The sequence below is a fragment of the Phascolarctos cinereus genome, unplaced genomic scaffold (assembly GCF_003287225.1).
Source record: "Phascolarctos cinereus isolate Bilbo 61053 unplaced genomic scaffold, phaCin_HiC Scaffold_2;HRSCAF=192, whole genome shotgun sequence".
NCBI classification, from domain to species: Eukaryota; Metazoa; Chordata; class Mammalia; order Diprotodontia; family Phascolarctidae; genus Phascolarctos; species Phascolarctos cinereus.
The window spans coordinates 114,937,707-114,962,178 of record NW_027555625.1 but is presented as its reverse complement, the minus strand read 5'-3'; the positions used below and the strand labels follow the sequence as shown (position 1 = coordinate 114,962,178).

Below are 24,472 nucleotides of genomic sequence, written 5' to 3'. Positions count from 1 at the left end.
GTGGGACACCCATGGTTACTTTTCCAGTATTCTTATATTTACTCCCCTTCGCACAGCCCATGATCTAGTGACACTGGTCTCCTTGCTATTCTTCACCCATGACATTCCATCCTTCAACTCCAAGCATTTTCATTGGTTGTTCCTCATGCATGGCATACTCTCCCTCCTCGTTTCTACCTCCTAGCTTCCCTGGCATGTGGAGTCTCAGCTAAAGTCCCCTCTCCTTCATTTACCTCCTTAATCTTCTGAACTTACTCCCAATTTATCCTGTGTATATCTTGTCTGTATGTGGTTATTTGCATATTGTCTCCCCCATTAGCTTGTGAGCTCTTCAAGGGCAGAGGCTCTTTTGCCTTTCTTTGTATCCCCAGAGCTGGCTGACTGACAAGGCAGTTCTTACCTCTCTCAAAAACCTCTCTCACTTACTTTGCTACCTCCCAAAACGGCCACACTCTACCACCCCACCCCAGTTCAGGCACTCGTCAGGCTTTCCTGGTTTTTTGCAAAGGATTCCTAATAGGATTTCTGTCTTCCAGTTTTTGACTTCTCCAGCCCATCCTCCATGCAGCTACTAATAATAATCTTCCTAAAGCATAAGTCTAGCCATCCCACTTCCTTGGTCTAGAACCTTTAGGCACTCCCTGTCTCCTTTAGCATAGCACACAAACCCTTAGTTTGGGATTTGTAGCCCTTCACAGTCTAGCTCTGGGCTACCTTTTCACGCTCATTGCACATTATTCCCCTTCATGCATGGTCCAGCCAAAATGGTGTACTTACAAGTTCCCAAATGTGGCACTCCATCTCCTCCCTCCATAACTCTATACAGACCTGGACTCCATAGCCAGAATGCACTCATTCATCATCTCCACCCATAGGCAGACTCTCTCATGTGTGATCTGCTATAGGCAGCCTTTCCAGATCCCCGTAGTTGTTAGTGCTCACCTCCTCCTCTTCCTCATCATGAATGTGCTTAATTAGGTCATAGGATCAGATAATCAGAGATTACTAGTCCAGCCTTCTTTTTTATAGATGAAGGAACAGGCCTAGAGAGATTAACTGATTTTCCTCAGACCTTTCTAGCTCTAAATCTGTGATCCTGTCATCATTTATATGTTGTGTCTCTCCGGTAGAATACAAACTCCTCCCTGAGGGCAGGAACCATTTTTCATTTTGTTATTGTATTCCCAGTGCATTGTCCATAACTGGTACTTGATAAATGCATGTTAAATTAGTGAATCAGAAGAAGAATACAGGAGATGTGCTTACCAGATTTAGCAATTAAGAATTCACTGTTCGCAAGAAATAAAGAAGAAATTCATGACAAATGAAGAAGAAATAAATGAAACTATTTTGCCCACCTGTATGGTAATAAAACCAACAACTCAAGTGAAATGAATGTTTACAAAAATACAAAATGCCCAAATTAACAATAAGAAATAGAGTAATTTAGATAATCCAATCTTAGAAAAAGAAATTGAAGAAGCCATAAATGAATTCTCCTCCAAAAAACCCTAGGAGCAGGTGAACATATAAATGAATTCTAGCAAACATTCGGAGAACAATTAATTCCAGTGTTATGTAAACTGTTTGCAAAAATAGCAAAAGAAGGGAGCCTACCAAATTCCTTCCATGACACAAATGTGGTCTTGATACCTAAACAAGGAAGAGTAAAAATGGAGAAAAAAAATTTATTGACTACTGAGGCTAAAGCAACATATAAAAATACACTTTGATTCAATATTAGGAAACCTATAAACGTAATAGATTATATTAAAACTTAACAAAAATCATGATTATGCTAATAGATACAGAAAAAAGCTTTTGATAGAATACAGTATCCTTTTCTGTTAAAAAAAAAAAAAAGAATACTAGAAAATGTAGGAATAAGTAAACCAGTCCTGAATCCATTTAATCATACATATTTTCTAGGTCATATTTCTCCATCTTTTACACAAAAGTAACGTGAGAAACTTTGTGAAATGCTTTCCTAAAATCTAGGTAGACCATTATCTACAACATTCCTTTAATCTACCGGTCTAATACCTGTCAAAAAGGAGTACCTATTCTTGACAAAGCCATGCTGCTTCTTGGTAATCATCACTTCTTTATCTAGACCTTCAATAACCATTCCTTGAATAATATGTTTCAGAATTTTTCTGAGAATCCAGACTTCATTCTCTTCCCTTGTTTCATAACCAGGATATTTGCCCTTCTCCATTCCTGGAGTTCCCCTTCTATTCTTCACATTATTTCAGAGATCACTGATAGTAGCTAAGTAATCACATCTACCAATTCTTGTAGTACCCTAGCATATTTTTTTCAGGGCCAGGTGACTTGAATTCATTGTTGGCCATTAGAGAGGCACTAATACTGATCTCCTTAAGAATCAATTCTCTATCAGCCATTTTTTTGTTTTAACCTTTCCAGTCCAAAGTCTCCTTAGCTTTAGGCCTTTACTCTGGCTGTTCTCCCTGCCTTGAATGCTCTCTCTCCTCTTGTCTGCCCACTGGCTTCCCTCCACTCCTTCAGGTCCCAGTTAAAATCCTGTTGTTGTTCATCCTTCATTTTTGAGGAAGACAAGTTAAAATCCTACTTTTTACTGGAAGCCTTTTCCAATCCCTCTTAACTCTAGTGTCTTCCCTCTGTGAATTATTTTCCATTTATTCCATATCTAGCTTATTTGTACAAATGTGTTTGCCCATGTATACCCCTCATTAGATTGTGAGCTCAAGGACAGGAATTGTCTTTTGCCTTTCTTTATGTCCTCAGCACTTAGCACAGCGCCTAACACATAGTAGACACTTAAATTTTTATTGACTATTGACTTGACAATGATCCTTTTTCCTGGCAAAGAAAACAGAAGCAAGATAAGAGTTGAACACTTAGGCCTTCTTTCTATCCTTACTCTTCTTGTGATATTCCTCATTTCTCCAATATAGTGTTTTTAAAACTCTTTTTGTTAGCCTTAGTTTTCCTCAACATCCTTCATTCTAAGCTTTAGCAATCTTTAGGCCTGGCACTATATAATTTTTATCTTTATATTTCCAGTATCAAGTATCAGTCAATAAATGTTCTTAAGCACCTACTATGTGCAGGCCCTGTGCTAAGGAAAAAGGCAAATGGAGATGGAGTGTCTTGTTTGAGGAACAGCAGAAGCCAGTGTCAATGGATCAAAGAGTATTGGGGGGAAGGATAAGGTAGGTATTTTGCATGTAGGTGTTGATTTATAAATAGTTGTCGAATTGAACACAGATCTTTGTAGCATCACACTTTGAAACTAGCAGTAGAAATTTGTTTCGATATATGATGCTTTGAATATCTATATAGGGGCCTTAGAGAATAGTATTGATATTGTATGGGACAAGTGAAAGTTTCTCATGGAAGATGTAAGCTATGCTCCAGAAATGTAGTAAGGCTTCAGCATGAGCTGGGCCTAAGTTTCACTCTCGTTTCTGGGGAAGGGGGTTGTGCACCAGCTGCCCACCCCCCTCCCTAGTTTTGTAACCACCCCCTCTGTTGTTTTGTGCCTTAACTTTACCAAATAAGGCAATCCTCTAGCTCCCAAGCTAGTTTTGAGTAAAATGTATCTCTTGGGTTCTAAATATAGACTATGAGGTCTCTTGCCTCAGCCAATGAGGATAAAGAGATTGAGACAAACAGGTGGGGAGGGGGGCTTTTTGGAGTGGTTTGTCTAAGACAATATATACTGCTTGCTGTTGTGTGTACTTTGTCTCTCTACACCAGTCTGCCCTGGGTAGGAGATGCCTAACTCTCACGTGAGACTTGGTAGAATAGAACCTTCTGTTTTCTACCTGGAGATACTCTGAGTTTTTATTTGGGTAAGTGGTCTCTATTCCACTCAATATTCAATCAGAGTGACAAGTCAGTTTGATCAGTTTTTACAACTGACATCTAAATTATGGTGGCTACAACTCCCAGGTCATTCTTCCTCCTTTCTCAAGGAGTTCATTACCTGGCTCACTATCTTCCTCTCTTCTCTAGTTCTTCCCTTACAGCAGGGGACTTTAATATCCAATTAGATGCTCCATCAAGTTTCTTAACCTTACTGTCTTCAGCCTCAGTAAATCCAGTGACTTAGTCCTTCATTCCATCTCAACCACACAAAGTAATGATCACACATTAGATCTCACCATTACCCATAAATGTTCCATTTTCCTAATTAGAAACTCTGCTACTTCTCTATCCAGCCACAATCTCCTACCATTTCACCTCTTCTAAACCTGTTCTTCGCTGAGATTTCCAAACCCTCCATCTCTCAGGCCATGAACACTTCTCTGATTTACTCCTTCTCCAACCTCAACCCAGTATTTAGACATGTCAGTTCTACATGCTCATCTACTGATGAATCCTTTCCTACTTGTCCCATCACCACTCTTTTCTTGGCAGGCTTCAGCCCTGGATTAACCCCACCATCTATTTTCTCTTTACTTAGGAGATACTGAACACAAATGAAGTCTCACAACCATGTTGACTGGGTACGTTCCAAATTTATCCAATATTAAGTGGGCCCTCTCTGTAACAAGGCCGTCCTTTTATTTCCCCCCTAATTGGTACCCTATCTTACTTCCTGTTTTTTGTTTATGTTTTTGTTTTTTTAGGCAGTTGGGGTTAAGTGACTTGCCCAGGGTCACACAGCTAGTAAGTGTCAAGTGTTTGGTCTAAGACTGGATTTGAACTCAGGTACTCCTGACTTCAGGGCCAGTGCTCTATCTACTGTGCCACCTAGCTGCCCCCCCCAGCTTCCCCCCCCCATCTCACTTCCCATAGAACCTATTCCAAACTGTTTTTTTTCCTCAAGTCTTTCACACACCCCTTTCCTACCCTCAGGTACAGATCTTGCCTCTTATTTTACTGATAAATTGAGACCATTTGACAAGAGCACACTCCTCCTTTCTCTTCATTTTAAAACTCTTAGACATCATCAAAGAGGTGGCCTCTCTCCTTGCCAAGACCAACCTCCTACCTGTGCATTCCATCCCCTACTCTCTTCTCCAGCTTATCATGTCCACAGTCCTCCCTCTCTCTTAAATCTTTAACCATTCACTGTTAACTGGTTTATTCGTGCCTTCAAACATGCTCATGTCTCCCTGAGAATTAAAATACCCTCACTAAATATGCTGTCCCAGTCCCATTAATCTGTCATCTTGTATCTCTCCTTACTTCTCAGTCAGATTCCAAGAAGCTGCCTTCACTGGTTACCTCCATTTCCTCCTCTCAGCCCCTTGCAATTCTTAGCTCATTACTCAGTGGAAACTGCCCTCTCCAGAATTGAAGTGATCTCTTAATTGCCTGATCTGGTGGTCTTTTCTCCTTCTTCCTCCTTCTTGTCCTATCTGCTGTGCTTGACACTTGGTTGACAGCATTCTTCTCCTGGATACTCTCTCCTCTCTGGGTTTTCAAACACTGTTCTCTTCTGGTTCATCTCGTCCCTGTCAGACTACTCCTTAGTCTCCTTGGCTAGTTCTTTTTTTTTTCTTTGCTAGTTCTTAATCCATATCATGTTACATTAAATTGAAAAGTTTTTGCACAAACAAAGCCAATGCAACCAAGATTAGAAGGGAAGTAGAAAATTGGGAAAGAAGTGGGTGCTCCCCAAGGTCTTGTCCTAGGCCATCCTTTCTTCTGCCACTATATGCTGTCCCTTAGTAACATCTTCAGCTTCCATGAGTTTAACTCTCAGAGGACTCCCAGATCTATATATCTAGCTTGTCTCTCCCTTGAACTTTAGTCCTACATCATCATTTTCTTATTGGACGTTTCAAACTGGATGTACCAGAGACATCTTAAATTCATCATGTCCATAACTGAACTCATGCTCTTTTCCCCAAAACTTTTCTCTTCCAAAGTTCTCTATTTCTGCAGAAAGCATCCTTCCTGTTTCCTAGGTTTGTAACCTTGACATAATCTTTAACTTCTCACTCTCCCTTAGCCCACATATCCAATCAGTTGTCAAATCTTGCTGCTTCTACCTTCCCAACAGCTCTCACATCCCACACTCTCTCCACTCACACAACTTAGTTCAGGCCCTCATCACCTCTTGTTTAGATCATTGCAGCAGCCTTTAATTGGTTTCCCTGCATTTTAGTTCTCCCCACCCCTGGTCAACCTGCAGCTGTCAAAGTAATTTTCCCTAAGTATAGATATGACTGTGTCATTCATGTACTAATTAAACTCTAATGGTTTCCTATTGCCTCTAGAATAAAAAAAACCTCTCTCTAGCTTTTTAAAACTCTACACAGTCTGTCCTCAAATTCATTGAACGTTCTTTCCCTCCCACACTCTGCAATCCAGCCAAACTTTGTTTTCCTGATAGACAGTATTCTCCCCGATTGTCTCCCATGCCTAGGGATGTACTCCCTCCTTGCCTCTGCCTCCTAGCAGTGAGATCAGACTCAAGTACCATCTTCTGCATGAAGACTTTCTTAGAGATCCTGCCAACTGCTAATAACCACCTTGTACGTATGTATATTTTTTCACTGTATATTTGTATATAATGTATATGTAATATACATATATGTTATTTCACTTTATATTTGTCTTTGTATTTTTTTGCCCCATTAGGAAGTAAGCTCTTTATAAGTAGGGATTGTTTCATTTTTTTTTCTTATACCCCCTCACCTTAGCACAGTGGCTAGCATGTGGTCGCACTTCGTAAATACTAATTGAATGATTGTGTAATTGTAAGTCCTAAGAGAATGGCAGAGCTCATGAAATCTCTTGGCTAGAGGGGCTAGATAAAAACTGAAGCATCAAGAAGAATTCATCTCCATTTCCATTTTTTACCCTTAACAAAGACACAGAAACATGATTCCCAGTAGAGTGGAAACCACATTCCTTTGAATCAGTTGAATTTAGTTCCTCTAGGTGAAATATACCTCAATGAAAGACCATTTCAAATTGAGAAAATAAATGTGCAATTTTTATAAAATTAAAATCTTCCTTGTCATATGGTCTCATGAATTTAAGTTTTCTTCCAAACGTAGTTAAGATTTCATCCTGGAATGTAAAGTATGGTCACTGAGACAACAGATGGTTTTCTGCAGACTTGATTGGCTTTTTTATGAATAAATGATTGTTGTTTATTAGATTTAAGATTCTTTTCAAACTAAGCTTCCTTATTAATTTAAATTTTAAGATAATGTAGGTCAGGAGGGAAGCCATATTGAAAGCTGTCAGTTGCAAGAATTTAAAGAACTTAGAGAAAAATAATTTGCTAGGGAGTATTTACAGAGACAATTTTGTACTGCTTTAAAGTTTACTTCATTACATGTTTAGAAAGTATGGAGTTGTAAGCATGTTTTAGCAAGGGAGTAGCCAGGAATATAAGCATTAGCCAGTTGGGGCCTAAAATTAATTATGATAAACCAAGTAAAAAGTGGACAGCAGGCTTGATGTCAAGATAGTATTCTTTTTCTCCAAGCCCTATAATTCTAGTTGAAATTAATCAAAATGAAAAAAAAAAGAAATTAATCAAAATGACTTGCATGCAGGTGCTCAGATCTAGTATAATTTTTCACTCTTTGCTTAATGTAAACCCAGTTTATGAAATGACCTTTAAAATTTTAATATTTACATAGCAAGTTTTTTGGTTTTGTCTTCTTTATCCTTTTATGTTTCTTGTTTACTATGTCTAGTGAAGAAGGGGGATTCACTGCCTCATAAGGAAAGCTTGCTATGCCTTTCCACCCTTTTGTTCTGGCTCTGCATTGAAGAGCAACAGAAGATAACTACTTCCTCTTTCATATAACACCCTTCAAATAGTTGAAAAAAGCACTTTTATGTTCCTTTTTATTCTTCCCTTTGCCAAGCTATAGATCCCAATTCTCTGTATTGACATAATTTCTAGACTTATCATATCTGGTCATTCTTCTCTGGACATATTCCAGTTTGTCAGTTCTAGTCTGAACACAAAATTTTAAATGTGGTTGCCCAGAAAGATTGTTACCTCCCTTCATTTGGCCATAATACTTCTATAAATGCAAACTACCCTTTTTTTAGGAGGTAGACATTACTAATTATTTTGAGTTGTATTATTTTTTAAAATATTGAGTTGTATTTTTTAATATTTCCTCCACATAGTCAAAATTGAGCCTTTGGGAATGACCATAGATGAGGGACTGAAGAAGAAGAAGAAACATGTGGAAGTACAGGGGAATTCAAGGGACATATAAAGTGAAGTAGCCTAAAGAGGAGGGCAGCTAGGTGGCACAATAGATAGCATACTGGGCTTGGAATCAGGAAGACTCTTCTTCCTGAGTTCAAATCCACCCCAGCCACTTACTAGCTGTGTGACCCTGGGCCAGTCACTTAACCCTGTGTGAGAAATAACTCATTCAGACTCAGGAAGGATGAAGTTAAAAGCTCAGTTTATTACACAGTTGCAAAAGTGGGTGTCCTAACACACATACACCAAAGCAAGAGTTCACTATTTATTTCTAAACCCAGCCACAGAGCCCCTCCTCTGTTTCCTCATTGGCTGAGACCTCCAGAGTGTGCAACTTTCCAGCACGCCTATTACACATCTACTCCTTGACACATCTGCTCCTCCTTCTACATACATCACATGTTAAGAAAATGGCATCTTAATCTCCTCCAAAAGTGGAGAAGTTAGTATTTATGAGTCTATTAAGCATGCGAGCTCTAAGGAAAGCGTAACCTTTGTCCTACTTACTGACTTCTACCAGCAAAACAAGATAAGACTGGCTGTATCCAGTTTTACTTAGTTACTTTTATAGTAGTTGTTTCGATTTTATGGCAACAAGCATTTTTATTATCTTTCACCTGTTTACCTCACTTTTCTCATCTGTAAAATGAGCTGGAGAAGGAAATGGCAAACCACTCCAGTATCTTTACCAAGAAAACCCCAAATGGAGTTGCACTAAAGTGATGAATAACAACAAGCCTAGAGAGGAAAGTTTCAATCAGCAATACACTTTTTGAGGGCCTACTATATGCAAGGCGCCATTAGTACTTCCAGGGCTACCAGGAATCCCTTGGGGAAATGCATGCTTTATGCAGCATCTAGTGACCTTTGTATTCCTTTCCAAGACTGTCCACCTATGTTATAGCCTCAGGAACTTTGTAGACTAGTGATAAACCCAAGATTTAAATAGCAATATAGATGATAGTGTAAAAATATTCATAGGGCATTGTAAGATTTCCAAATGAGTATTAGAGTCAATCAGTGCTTAGTTTAGAAGAGGAAGGAGTCACTGTGGCTTCTAATAGGTTGAAAATGTTTCTTGGGGAAGGAACTTGAGCTAAACTTTGAAAGTTAAGAAAGTTTAGCCAAATGGAGAGTGGAGAGGACATTTCAGATAGGGAAAATGGTGTGATGAAAAACACAAGAGTGTTTGCAAGAACCTTCATAGTGGTTTGAGCGAAAGAGAAGGAGGGTTTGGTGAACAGTGTGAATTATAACTCAAAGAAATGTAGGAGAATTTAAAATTCAGTGAACCCCCATGATCTGTCAAGGGGATAACGTGTACATTTCGAGTAAAATTTTACTAGAGCCCTAGGATGGAGAACAGACAACAGAAGCTGAAAGAAGGAAGGGATGGTGAGGAAATGAAATGAATAGGCATCATGGGCTCCCCATTTGTTTTTGGGTTTTTTTTGTTTGTTTTTGGTTTTGGTGGGGGTTTTTTCAGGTTTTTTGTTTGTTTTTGGTTTTTTTGGCGAGGCAATTGGGGTTAAGTGACTTACCCAGGGTCACACAGCTAGTAAGTGTCAAGTGTCTGGTCGGAGATCGGTTGAAATTTGGAGTGACAGAAAGGAGAGAAATGGGTTGACCTATAGAAAGAACATCAGGGTTTTTCTTATTTAAATTCATTTTTGTTTCTGTTTTTTTCTTAATCTCCTTCATTTCCCAATATGCCCTTTACCTCTCTCATCCAGAAATCATCTCTTATAACAAAGAATAAAAAAAGGACAAAGGAAACAAGTCAGTGTACTGATCAAGTACATGCAATGTTCTGCATTCCTTCCTGCAAAGAAGGGAGGGAAGTGCATTCTCATATTTCTTCAAGGTCAAGATCATCAATCATTATAATTATAAAGTGTTCCATTTTGATTTTTGGTGCTAGTGGTTCTTTCCACTTACACCATTGTAGTCATTTTGTTCATTGTTTTCCTATTCCTGCTTATTGCACTTTTCGTCAATTCACATAAATCTTCCCCTGCCTCCCTGTATTGTTTACGTTCACCATTTTTAAAGGTGCAATAATATTTTAGCATACTCATGGATCACAGTTCGTCTTAACAATTTCCCAGCTGACAGGCGCTTACTTTGTTTTCAGTTCTTTGCCCCTGTAAAAAGTGCTCTATAAATAGGGGAGTTTACTTTCTGTCTTTGAACTCCTTCAGTTACATGTCTTGTACAGTAGTGTAATCTCTGAGTCAAAGGATTTGATCATTTTAGTGAGCATCTTAGTAAAATTCCAAACTGCTTGCCAGAATGGTTGAATCCTTTTGCAACTCCACTAAATGTATTTGTGAGCCTATTTTTTCCCCAGCCCCTCCACTATTGAATATTCCCATATTTTCTCATCTTTGCCATTTTTCTAGGTTTGAGATGAGTCTTCAAAGTTGGATTTTTATTCATGAAAAGGATTAATCTTTCTAGTGGTTGTTAAAATTAGCAGTTCATCTTTTGAGAACTGTTTGTTCCTATCCTTTGACCACTTATTCTCTAGACAATAAGCCAGTGATTTCTCAGTACAGAAGAGATCAGCGCATCTTTGAAGGTAGGAGAACAGAGTCAGCAAACATTTAGAGGTTAAAGATGCTGGAGAAGGGAACAAGGGTGGGAACAGCACCACCACAGAATCAAATCAACTCCATCTTAAGAGGCAGGACACCACTAGTTTGGGATGTAGGAGTAATATCAGAATCAGCTGTCAGTGTGCAATCAATCAGACCATTGGCTATTTAAAGCAAGGGTTAGACTCAATGTCAAATTGTAACGGTCATAATAGCTGATATTTATGTGGTGCTCTAAGGTTTACAAAGTACTTTATATGTTTTCTCATTTTAGTTTCATGATAAACTTATGATGTATAGGTATTTCAGTTCTTATCCCATGTTTAAAGATGAGAAAAGAAGCTGAATGATCACAAAAGAAGCCCGTGATCACAAAGCTTGTCAGTCAATAAATATTTATTAAATACCTCCTATGTGCCAGGCACTGTGCTGTGTACTGGCTGGTAAATATTAGAGGTAGCATTTGAACCCGTCTTCTTTACTCCAAGTCCAACACTCTATCCACTGTGCTATACTGCTTCTCAAATTACAAGAAAAGATAATAATTAAAATTGGATATGAATGCAGCCATTTCAACTTGGCCTTGTCAAACAAGCTGCTGATATGAAAAATGGAAAATAGAAAAAGTCAAAGACATCTACCCTGATTATCACCATTTCCTACAAAAGTTTAATGTAAAGTAGCTGCCATCATCAGGTCAGATGAGTCGAGAAACCATCTGAGCCAGCAAACATTCAAAGTTTTGCCTGGCAGAGAGAGATAACAGTTAAGATTCACACTAGGTTAACATTCAGATTAATTCATAAAATACTATAGAGAAGAAAGACTTGAGAACTCTTATCAGTGCAATAATTACCCACGATTCCAGAGGACCAGTGATAAAGAAGGCTACTCACCATTTCACAGAGATCATGGACTAATAAGCAGAATTAGATACACATTTTTAGACATGGGTAATATGGAAATTTATTTTGCTTGACTGTCTGTGCTTATTTCTTACAAGCATTCTGTTTTCGAGTGGATAGAGCACCAGGCCAGGAGTCAGGAGGACCTGATTTCAAATCTGGCCTCAGACCAGACACTTGACACTTACTAAATGTGTGACCCTAAGCAAGTCACTTAACCCCAATTAACCCCCCCCAAAAAAAGGTATATAGGACAAGCATTCTGTTTTTGTTTTTGTTTTTTTGAGGGGGAGATAGGAGGGAGAAAAAAAAGAAATATTTGATCATTGAAAAATAAAATCTAATTTTAAAATACTATAGAGAAAGATGTAGTTGTTGTTTGTCCTTTGTTTTCAAAGAGGACCAATGACATGACAAGATGATGTCTTGACTCATGCATGAATTGGATTTAAGTGAGGCAGAGTTGCACACAGTTGTCAGCCTCACTCTCTCTTACAGAGTCATCAAAGTCCAGTGGAAAGACAAAAGTTAGGACATTCAGCAATGGCCCAGGATGCAGTGGATGACCTTGGCATCTTCATTGCCTTCAATACCTGACCAAGCTTGTCTTCAGCCACCTTCATAGCTGTTGAAACAAATTGTTCTCATTCACAACTATTCCACTAGAAGAAGTCTTCACGTGCTTGGGGTGACTCGCACACCACCAACTCACCAGTGGGTTTGAGGCCTCTTGGTTACCCTCAACCTAATTTAGCTCATCTGCCAAGATGGTTTACTAGGGTGTAGCCACTGCACATGCTATAGCTTCTTGGAGTCACAGGTAAGAGTTGAGTTCCAAGTAGACTCAGCGAGCCCTCACACCAGAGCTGCTAGTCTAGGACTAGGAAGATTACAAGTAGTATCACTTCATGAAACGTTGAAAAGCAGTGGAGGATAAAGGCACTCTACAGAAAGATTAGCATAAGCCCCAGCTGAGCCATATCAACCCAGAGGCATTTATACATGGCAGAAGGACAACAAATAGACAGAAATAAGAAAAGATTGTCAGTGATTCTGTAATGAGGAATGTGGTGGACTGAACAGAGCACTAAACTTGGAGTTAAAAGAACCTGGGTTTGAATCTCCCATCAGACACTTAATAGCTGTATGACCCTGGGCGAGTAACTTAGACTCTGTAGACCTCAGATTCCTCATCTATAAAATAAGGGGTTAGACTCAGTGACCTTTAAGGTCTCTAAAATGCACAGTCCTGTAATCTCTTTTCATCATCAATGAAAGTGAAACTACCACGTTTGGATCCTAGTACCTTAGTCCTCTATGTGGTATTTGAGGAAATAGAAATAGCACGAGAAAACACAAAGACAGAAAAAACATTTAGAACAGGCCAGGTATGTGCTAATGAAATTCAGATTGGAGATGACAATCTTGAAAGCATTAAGGAATCATTTTATTAGTCTGTTTCAGGAAAGGGAACATACTAAAAGAATGAGGGAGGGGGGAGAGGGAAGGAAACCATGGATGATATTGCTACCCAAAGAAAAGGTGATTGAGAAGGATACATGTTTCTGCATAGGGATGATAATGTGCAAATTTCATTAAGCCCAGAACACTGCAGGGCCTTCTTGTTGAAATTGATTTTGAGTAGCTATTCAAAAGAGAGTAGCCTAACTATCCAGAAAGGAAAAGCTAAATGGATGAAAAAAAAAGCCACCTTATTGGGATATGCATGATAAATGGATTGTGAATTGGGCCCAGACCTGAACAGGAGGAAAAGAAAAAACTAGATTACATTTGAGAAATTGTATAATTCTTTTAATTACCTGGCACAGAACCCCATCTTTTTAACATAGACTTTCTTTTCAGTAGTGCCAGTTGGCTGTGAATAACACCACAGTCTTCAAAGAATCAAAGTTATGGGGGACCTGCAGAAGGCAGTGAAGAGGTTCATACAGAGCAAGCTGTGCATATTTACAGTGATGACCTATATACAAGAATTGCTATAGAGGGACATCATTCAGGAAATGTATGATCAGAAAAATAAAAAAGATGTAAGCCTACATTTATATAAGCAAGAATGAGGAAATACAGAAGAATAGCCACACTGCTAGCCTCAGAATGTATTAAAAACACACATACAAATAAGAGGAAAATCTTCAGCATGCCAGGTAAATGAGAAGGCATAGATAAGTTGCAATCTCTAATGATAGAAGATATGCCCATTTCGATGAGATCACAGATCCGTTGAAATGTAAGAGAATCAAAAAATGTTTTTATGAAATTATTTGATAATTAATAACCACTGTATTGTTATGGTATAACAGTAACCTTTCAAATGGATATTTATTTCCCAAACCACCATATATAACACATACTAAAACTAGAAATTAATTATGGTCTATCATGCTTTTAACTACATCTAGAAATCGAGAATGGTGAGAAAACTGGTCAATACATAGTTGAACAAGGAGGCTACCCAAATAAAGATGGGCTCGTTCAATGTGGTGCAGCTGTCATGGAAGGTCTCCCCAGTCGATTTGGAGCAATGGCGGCCTTACATGGGTATGTGATGAATTTTTTTAACATAAACACATTAATGTTAACTGTGCTTGTTAGTGTTTACAATGAAGGTTCATTTAACTGTGTCCAAAGGGAGGAAATGGTCACACACAATCTTTTAACACATGTAATCAAAATTCACATATCCACGTGATTATTAACAAATAGGACTTTTCTTTCATTTATTTATATACAACACATACATAAACTGAAACCCATATACATATACATGAGTATACACACTAATTTTGATGAGTGATAAGTTGCTATTAAAGCGTATCTTGCCTTTGACCCCATACTGTTCTGTCTCTTAAGAATTCTGACCCTTTCAGTGCAACTTTCTCTTTTGCACATTTTCCATCTCTTCCTTTACACTATCAACTATCGTGCCTAAGTGTCCTCAATCTTGAAATTTTTGCTTGACAGGACTGTCTCCACTAGTTATTTCTCTCATTTGTTTCATTGCCAAATTTCTAAAGGTATTGGTCTACACTTGCTGCTTCTACTTCTTTGCTGCTTACTCTCTACCCATTCCCCTAAAGTTCAGTTCCCCTTCTCATTACTCTACTGAAACAGCTTCCTGGGGGTCACTAATGACTCACAGTCCTCAAATCTAATGGTCTTTTATCAGTCAGTGTTCAGTCTCCATTTTTATAATAACTATTCACCACCTTTTAAAAACGTTTTCTTTCCTTGGCTCTCCTTTATTCTGGCTCTCCTTTTACCTTAATCTCCTTTACCACCTTTTCTTCTTCCTACCCCTGAACCTGGAAGGGCCCCTTTTCTTTCCCTAAAACTGTCTTCTCTGGACAATCTGCTCCCACAGCTCCAACCACCGTACCTCTATACAAGTGACTTCTAAATCTCTACTTGTAGACCTTTTCTTTCTCCCAAACTTCTCCTAAATTTCTACCAAGATTCCCTATAACCTTAATCTTAGACTGGGGAGAGGGAAGGGCTACACAGAACAAGTATAATCTCTCTTCTAAATTACAGCCCTTCAAAAACTTGAAAACAGTACCATTAAGCATAAGGCTCCTTAGTGGTCCTTATGTCTTAAGCTTTGTTCATTTCTTTATCTGAATCATATCTTCCAGTATATTTCTCATCATTTACCCCTTTGCCTACCTTTAGAATGAAAGAATATCAGTGAATGTGTTGATTTGATCTGATGGATTTTCTCACATTTTTTCATTAACTTTCTTTTTCTCATTACCCTACTACAAGAGATGGTGGTATATGAGCTGTAATCTTCCTTGAAGGCTTCCCAGCTTTGCACACAGTAAAAACATACTAAATGTTTGTTGAATTAAAAAAAGAAAACAATATCATATCCTCTCTCCCTGCCCCAGTCTTATCTTCTCCACTAAACACCTCTGATTCTCTTCCACTGATTGTTATATAGTATCATCATCTCCAGGCTCTTACCGATCATCACTATCCTTCACACACTCTCAGGCTCATCAGTGTTCCTCTTAGAAGTGGCTACTGGAATGTGCATCATATTCCAGGTGTGGTCCAGGCAAAGCACAGTGGGGCAGTCACCTCTCTGGTCCTAGACACTCCACCTCCCTACCTATTCTAAGATCTCATGAGTTTTTTTGACTGCTATATCAATCACATTGTTGACTCATTGAGCTCTTAGTGCATGAAAACTTTTGAATCATTTTTCAGTTGACCTGATAACCTAACCATATCTCCTCTCTGCCCTGTATTAACAGAGTTGATTTTTAACCCAAATATAAGATTTTACATTTATTCCTATTCACTTTCATGTTTTTTATATTTAATCTAACATTCTAGTCTGCAAGATGTTTTTTCACCTGATTTCCACTCAATTCATTAGCCATCCCTCCCAATTTTGTGTTGCATATCAATTTAATAATTTATTTCTTTTAATGACATTTATTTCTTTACTCCTTGTTAAAAATATTAAAACAGCACAAGCCAAGTACAAATCTCAGGAACACCCTACCAGAAACCTCATAGCTACTCCTTGGGTCTCAACCCATTCTAAATCCAAGTCTAACCCACATTCTGTCTACAAGAATAGCATGAGAAACTGTGCCATATGCTCTGCTAAAATTTAAATTTATAGCATTCCTGTAAACTAGAGGTATCCGACATGGCAGCCCAGTGGCTGCATTGTGGCCCTCAACACTACATAGTGCTGCCCAAATCAGATTACAATATAATTGGGAAATATTTAACAAAATAAATAAAAATACAATCGAACATAGATAATATTAACAAATGGTTTTCTAAGTTAGTGTGGTGCACAGGGATCCTTACGTGCAGATTATTGGCCACCTTTTCTATCTGATTTTGATCCTACTGCCAAAATATCAATCTAGCGACCTATCACAAAAAGAAAGGATTTTAGTCCTGCATGGCCTTGTCTTGATGAAGTCATGCTGGCTTTTTGTGGCCACTACTTTCTTTTCTAGATGCCCACTAATGATATCATTAATAATATACAACTAACATATAGTAGATGCTCAGTAAATAGTGTTCCAGTGAACAATTAAAAAGCAAAAAAGGATGGAGAAAATACAGGCCAGAGAGGAAAAAAGAAATAGCTGATTTCATATAGTATTATAAAGTTTACAGGCAACATAAATAAATCTCATTTAGGAAATGGGAATAAAGAGGAAAGAGGCAGTGAAAAAATTTGTCGGGGCCATGAATTTGTCAATAAGTAGGTATAATAAAGCATTCATAACCTTTTCATTTTGACTTTTTAATGGAACTCTTTCTGAAATGTAAATTTCATTTACCCACCCTACAGTTATAGTTGTTGATGCTGGTAGTTATGGTATAGAACATAGAGCTGAATAATTTTGTCCATTTTGCCCTGCCTGCTGACCTGGGGTGTTAACTGTTGCCATTAGGGCTCAGCTACAGGTGCAGGTGCAGTTCCCTATCCACACAAATACATAGACAGAGACTCACACACAAGGTAGGGGCTCCCTTTGCTTGTGCTTTCAGGCACTACACTGTGGAGGTATGGGGCACTCCTGAGAGTGCCTTCTCTTTATCACTGATTCTATTCTTCTCTGCTGGAACTGTCTGCTACTCAATGATGTCCTTTTCACTGTTCTAATCTCCACTGGCTACTGCTGCTACTACCACCTTGGTTTACTCTCTACTACTTCTGATATCCACTGCTCACTTCTTTTTACTTTTCTCCTTTCTTGTCTCTTCTGTTGCCTGCTGCCTCTCCCTAACATTTCAGCTTTCACACGAAAAGGCTATTCTTTATAAATGTCACCCAGTAATCAGAAAAAGGCATTCACCTTGCTTTCTGATTGGTGAACTGACCAGTCATACAGTGGTAAGTGTTGATTCTCTTGCTTTTCCCAACTGTTTTAATTACTCCTTGATGCTCTTTCTTTGCAGTCAGAGATTTTCATTTTCCCCCCTTTGCTTCTGGGTTCAGAAACATTCTGGCTGCCTAAGGGTGCCAGAAAAGTTGATTGTTAGATAGCCAAAGATTTACTATAATTGGTAACCTTGAAGAGAGCCCCTTCAGTGGAAAGAAGTATTAAGATATATTAAATGACAAAAAAAAAAAAGATAGTGAGTATGCATGATTTAAGTAAAAAATAGTTGGATGGAAGAAAATAAAGGATTAGATACCTTAGGGGACTTTGAAATATGGCACTATATCTAGGATCCTAGAAAGTATATTGCCAGATGAAGTACTGGAAGGTTTCAGAAGCAATAGACATTTTAAAACTGAAGATGCTTAACTCAGAATAGCCTTTGACAAGTATTGATTGCTTGGGCGTATCTATAGTAGCATCATTATAAAGCATCCCTTGATAAGCTTGGGCAAGCTCAAGCTTAGAAAAGACCTGTCCTTTAGCAAAAATAGCAAGGAGATGATCAAGGTTTCCATGCATTCTCCAAAATTATAAATATCATCCAGATGATACTGCGGACTCTCTATTATAAGTGTATAATGTCTCTGTGCAGAAACTGAATTATCATCCTTTGGGAGCAGTACAAAAAAGGTTCTTCTTCATACTTTTACTATCATTTTTTTAAATTTTACTATCATATTTTACTATCATTAAAGCACCTTGTAACAGTATACTTATAGTCTCCACCACCTCGACAAAGTTACTTATCTTGAGCTCAGCACAATTGACATAACTTGCTGAGTGCATAATTTGCTGTTACTCAGCAAATGGGGACACCTCGTTTGATTTAATGCTCAAACTCTTCATTTTAAAAAAATTTAAATATCTGTATATATGTAATTTAACTTTCAAACCAGTCAGCATAATAGCAGGATCCTGACGAAATGACACAGTGGCTGCCCCTTGAAAACTGCCTTAAGATGTCCAGAGAGTTCTTGCTTTACCCAGACTATACCCACGACCTACCTCCATAGTTTGAACACTTTTTCCTAGTGGTATGAATAAGAATCTTTTTTGTACTGCTCCCAAAGGATGATAAATCAGTTTCTGCACAGAGACATTATACACTTATAATAGAGTCCAGCAGTATCATCTGGATGATATTTATAATTTTGGAGAATGCATGGAAACCTTGATAACTGTGGCATAAGGTCTTGTTAAAAAATATTATGGATGATAACCATCAATTATTGATATACCACAACTAGAGTCAACTTCAATCTTGTACTTGCATTTGTGAGTACTGTTATAGGTACAGAAGTACCTTTGCTACTAATATTCTGAACATGATACAGTTTTGAAGTTTGTTGTAATATAAAGAGTCAGGAGCATCACAACTCCTGGGAAATAGGGCCTAGAATAATGCGTGGTAGTAGATGCTTATTGATTGATTAAGTGATTGATTAATTCTGATGATCCATGAAAAGCATGTTCTCTCAAAGTTGTCACTGAATTTGGAAGAATAGCATTGCTATAATTCTCTGAAGTTTAATCTACAGATATTGTGGAGAACGCACTTCCTGGGTGTTTCAGCCCTACCAGTAAAAATTCTCTGCTAGAATGCTAAACACAGAATTGCTCATTGGAACTAATCTTTTAATTTCCGTAATATGTGGTGATACAGACTCCACAAAAGTCTTACTCCAGTCCTTAATCGTGTCATGAAGGCAGGAAGGGGGAACAGGAATGAGCATTTGTAGGCTGCTTACTTTGTGCCAGACACTGTGCTAAACTAAACTCTTTACAAATAGCAGCTCTACAAATTGGCAGTTAGCTGGTATGGTGAATAGAGCACTGGACCTGGAGTCAAGAAGACCTGAGTTCAAATCTAACCTCAGACACTTCCTAGCTGTGTGACCCTGGGCAAGTCACTTGACTTCTGTCTAGCTCAGTTTCCTCATCGGTAAAATGAGGATAATAACAACACTTGTCTTCCTGGGTTGTTGTGAAGATCAAATAAGATAATGATTTCAAAGTGCTTTGCACAGTACCTGACACATAGTAAGTGCTATGTAAATGTTAGTTATCATCATGATCATCATCATTATTAAATCTGGCCACAGACACTAGCTTTGTAACCCTGGGTAACTCATTTAACCATTGCCTGCCTCAGTTTCCTCATCTATAAAATAGGGCTAATACTAGTACCCACTTCAGAGGGTTGTTATGAGGATCAAATGAGATGAGATGTGTAAAGTGCTTTGCAAACCTTAAAGCCCTGTGTAAATATTAGCCAACATGGGGGTAATTCTGAGGTCTTGAAGGTTATGCCAGAGAAGCATACTCGAGCAGATCCTACCAGGCTGGAAAGACATTGAGTTTGGGCCAAAAGAATTGAATATATGCCAGGCAGTCTGCTAAGTGCTGGGATACAAATATAAGCAAGCAAGGCAGCCCCTACCTCAAGTTGCTTACATTCCAGTGGGGCAAGAATGGGCACATAGGGGAACTAAAAGTTGGGAAGGGAAGGGGCCTCCCTAGGGGACTTGTGCGTCCTTGGAAATTCCTGACAAGTGTTGTGGTAGCCTGATTCTGGGTAAGAGAAAATGACAAGTCACCTCTCAGAGCCCAGATTTCCAGGGACAAGAACCTGAGTTGGTGAGAGGATGAAGAGGACTAGAGTGCAGTAACATTGTTTGGAGATCAGACATAAAGTGGGACGGTGGCTTGTTCTAGTCAAGATAAAGTTAAAGGATGCCCATAGTTCCAGGGTAGTTTGCTGAATGCCTGGAGTCTGAGGACCAACTTAATTAGGTCTGAAGAAGTTTCTCACTGATTTGTCTGTAAGGTGATGAGTGTTTTTGGCCCCAGCAATGCTTGAGAAATCATCTACCAAGCTATAAAAGGAGGTTGCAGTGTTCATCAATAGAAGGAATCCTCGCACTGATGAAATTTCAGTGACGCCGTCTCAGTGGGCAGTCTTGTCATGGATCATTATAAATATTGAAGTTGGTTCACTCGGAATATTCTCTGAGGGGTTTCTTCATGACCTCCACATTCAAGAGAATCCCAGAACATGTCACCGAAGAAATCTCTCAGGTTACAATGTTGATAGCTAGTGCTATTCCATAATAAAAGCAGCAGTGCCCTCCTCAGGCTCCTGGTTCCATTTGTAGAATTGAATTCTGGGTGCTTTCTGTAACTTCACAAGTTCTTTGCATGTTTAGTGTAGTTGGATGCAGTTAAAGGTAACGTAGACATGATTCTTGGAGACTTTAGATGAATATTATTTTAAAAGCAGTTTCCTTAGCCTTCAGCTAGGAGGGTGTCTCATTTTTATTCAGAGTCTGCTTCGAATATAAAGCAATATAAATTGGGCTTAGGAAAAAATTAAAGTTTCATTTTGTGAGTTAAATTTTTATTATAGTAGCTTCTAACAATAAGGATAGCTAGGTGCTTTTGAAAGAGTAGTAGTCTTTTAAAATTTTTCTTAGTGAACTTAACAAAAATAAACATTTCAGTACAAAAACTGAAAAGAGGATTGTATATGATACTCTGAACATCTGTTATATACAATTTGAGTTTTTTAAAATGTACATTAAATTTAACACATTAGTAACAAATCTTGGTCCCTCTTCTGAACTCCTTCTGCTTACTTCTATGTATTTAAAAATATTTTCTTGACACTTTTTTTGTATCACTGTCACTATCTACCAACTCTCTACCCCTAAATAGAATCCTTCCCTTGTAACAACAAAAATATATACCTGAGCAAAACAAATTCATACTAGAAATACATATTTTTGTGTACTTCTTGGTTATAACCTCTATCAAAAAACATGAAGCATGCTTCATCAGCCTTTTGAAGTCACGATCATTCATTGCATTGACCAGAGTTCTGAGATCTTTCAAAAAAGTTTTTTCTTCGCATTATTTTGGTCATTGTATAAAATGTTGCATTGCTTCTTCTTATGTCATTCTGCATCAGCTCTCTTGTACTTCCCAGGTATCTCTGAATTTGCCATATTCATCATTTCCTGTAGCAAAGTAATATTCCATTCCATTCATATTTTTGTATGTTTGAACTCTTTGACAAATAATTTTTTCTGCATTAACTAAGAAAAATTAATTTCATGTCAATTCAATCTGTAATAGCTAGATTTATACATAGTATAAAGAAAAATGAGAGTTCTTTTTTTTCTTCTCCTTTACGTTTTTTACTTGGAGTTCTCTTAGTTAAAGGGAACTCTACACATAAAAAACCTACTATAAAATCTATAATAAGGTTTAAAAAAAATTTATTCCAGCAAGAAAAAGATGAAATGCCCATGTCAGTCAGTTTTGATGTCCTTGTCATTCAGAATGGCATCTTTTATAATCTCAAAATTAATCAATTCTTCACAGCTCTCTTTTAAAGAAAAATACCTAGAAGTATTGATTTTTCTAACCCATGGCTGTTACCTAAAGGTCTCGGTCCTTACATGGATCAGGGTTAGTCTTGGGGGTTTGCCCCACATCATTCTCTTTTTGGCCCGTGCCCCTGCCTGCAGATGGTGGAAGCTCTTGGAGTTCCTGAAGAGTTGGCCCTTTGTACGTGAACTCTTCCTCCCTCGAAATTGTCATCTTCCACTTTTGGTGTAGCTCCTCGCCTACAAGGGGAAAGAATGGCAGGGGGTCACTAGAGAGTTGACCTCCTTCAACCAGGACCTGTGCAGTCTACAGAACTCACAGTATTAATGGAGAAAATCATCCATACTTACTCCTCCACATAATAACTCTGACCCTTGCTTGACGATTAGAAACATAAAGGGGCAGCGAGGTGGTGCAGTGGATAGAGCTCTGGCCTTGAAGTCAGGAGGACCTAAGTTCAAATCTGGCCTCAAACACTTGGCACTTAACTAGCTGGGTGACCCTGGGCAAGTCATTTAACCCCAGTTGCCTCACCCCCCCCCAAAAAAAAAGATTAGAAACATAGACAATAAGCTTCTTGAAGGCAGGGACCATTTCATGTTTATCTTTGTATCCCCTGCATCTAGCACAGTTCCTGATATTAAGTAGGTGCTTTAAAGAACACATTTTGACTGTTAGTTGAAAGATTCAAAGGCATGATTCAACAGCTCAAGGTACTTGAGGAAATGGGAAGGAATGAGTGAAAAGAGGAAGCAGAGGGATTAGATTTGCCTGGAAGGAAAACTAGCTCTTCTTGGTCAATCTACAGTGTCTCTTACAGAAATTATTCCATCTTGGTTCAATTTACCTGCTTCTTTAGTTCCAAATTTCACCAGTTTCAGTTTGGATATTTGAATCTTTTCTACTATTTAACATTTGCTAAAAAAAAATCTGATCATGATTGTATTTAATGCAACAGCTTTTTGTAAGTAGAGTGCAAGAACCTTGAAAAAAAAGGCTTTCTCATTTTTGTATTTATTTCTCCAGCACCTAGGACACCTGGCACTTAGTAAATACTTAATAAATTCTTGTCCATTGATTGTTCTGTATAAAACTCAATGCTAAGATTCTGGGAGGTATAGAAAAAAGTGTAAGACATAATTCTTTAGGGATATTGTGGAAATAAACATCTGTGAAATGGTAGATAACACTGGTTTAGAGAGTAAGAAGTATACAAATTCATCCAAAGGACTTATAGTGAAAAATGTTATGCATCTCCGGGGAAGGAACTGATGTACTCTAAGTGCAGATTGGAGCATATTTTTTTTCATTTCCTTTATTTTTCGTGCTTCTTTTTTCCCGTCATGCCTAATGTGGAAACATGTTTTACATGACTTCACATGTATAATAGGTATCATGTTGCTTCCCTTCTCAGTGTTTGGGGTAAGGCCTGAAGGAAGGGAGAGAATTTGGAACTCAAAATTTTTAAAAGAATGTTAAAAAAATTTAAGAGTTGTAGGAATTAAGAGAATAATAAATGTGTCCTTTAAGTAAACAATACATAGACATTGCAGCATAATACTTTCTTGTCTTAAACACAATTGCAATTCCCTTTGCTGTGACTCAAAAGGTCATGAATAAATCACCTCACAGTCTGCTTGTTGAAGAAGGGGCCATGACTTTTGCAAGAGAAAAAGGTTTCATAGTAGAAGAAAATGAACATATGCTAACTAAACACAGTGCAGATGCTTATCAGGTAATGAACCGGACTCATGCTATGGACTTTGGACTCATGACCAAATATATTTTACCGTCAATTTAAAAATATTTATTAAGACCAGTCACTCGCTTGTTACATTACCTCAAGCTGAGAAAAAGTAGTTTGGGTTTTACAACTGTTTTATCCTCTGTCATAGAATCAATCAGTTAAATACTTGTTAAGTGCCAAGTATGTAAAATGCATGTGGCTAGAAGTATGAGAGACAGTCCCTGCCCTTAAGAAGTTTACAATCTAATTGGAAAGAGTTTCATTCTGTTTCTTCTCTGTATGATTTAAAATAATAATAAAAACTAACATTTATATAGTGTTTAAAGGTTTGCAAAGTATATTACATACATTATCTCATTTGATCCTACTCTTTGCTTATTTTCTGACTACAGGAATATTTGGGGAAAAAAGCAAGCTTCTCTGGGCACAATACCTTAGGTAATTAATTCATTTATTGAGAGCATTTTTATATTTTAATGGTAAAAAGCAATAATATAGTCAGTAAATGTTACTTTAGGGGTGAAAAAGTTTCCCACATTTCCCACATTATGTAACTTCATTCTGAGCAGTAATTTGCAAACCAAGAGAATACAGCTAAGAGTTATCAGTCTGATATATGTCTTCCTATAGTGTTAGACACACTAGAAAATTATGATATGACAAATCTTCACCAAACTTTGTCTAGTTTCTTTAATTTTTATAGTCAG

General features: G+C 37.9%; 1 protein-coding gene across 1 annotated transcript in view; it reads left to right on the top strand.

Annotated features, from left to right (window-relative positions):
* The window catches only part of LOC110207549 (N(4)-(Beta-N-acetylglucosaminyl)-L-asparaginase-like), a 78,773-nt gene that overhangs the window by 26,890 nt on the left and 27,411 nt on the right, over window positions 1-24,472 (top strand). The window contains 3 exon segments of the mRNA XM_020985211.2: window positions 14,108-14,246; window positions 23,597-23,753; window positions 24,158-24,203. Of these exon segments, the coding sequence (XP_020840870.1) occupies window positions 14,108-14,246; window positions 23,597-23,753; window positions 24,158-24,203 (342 nt within the window).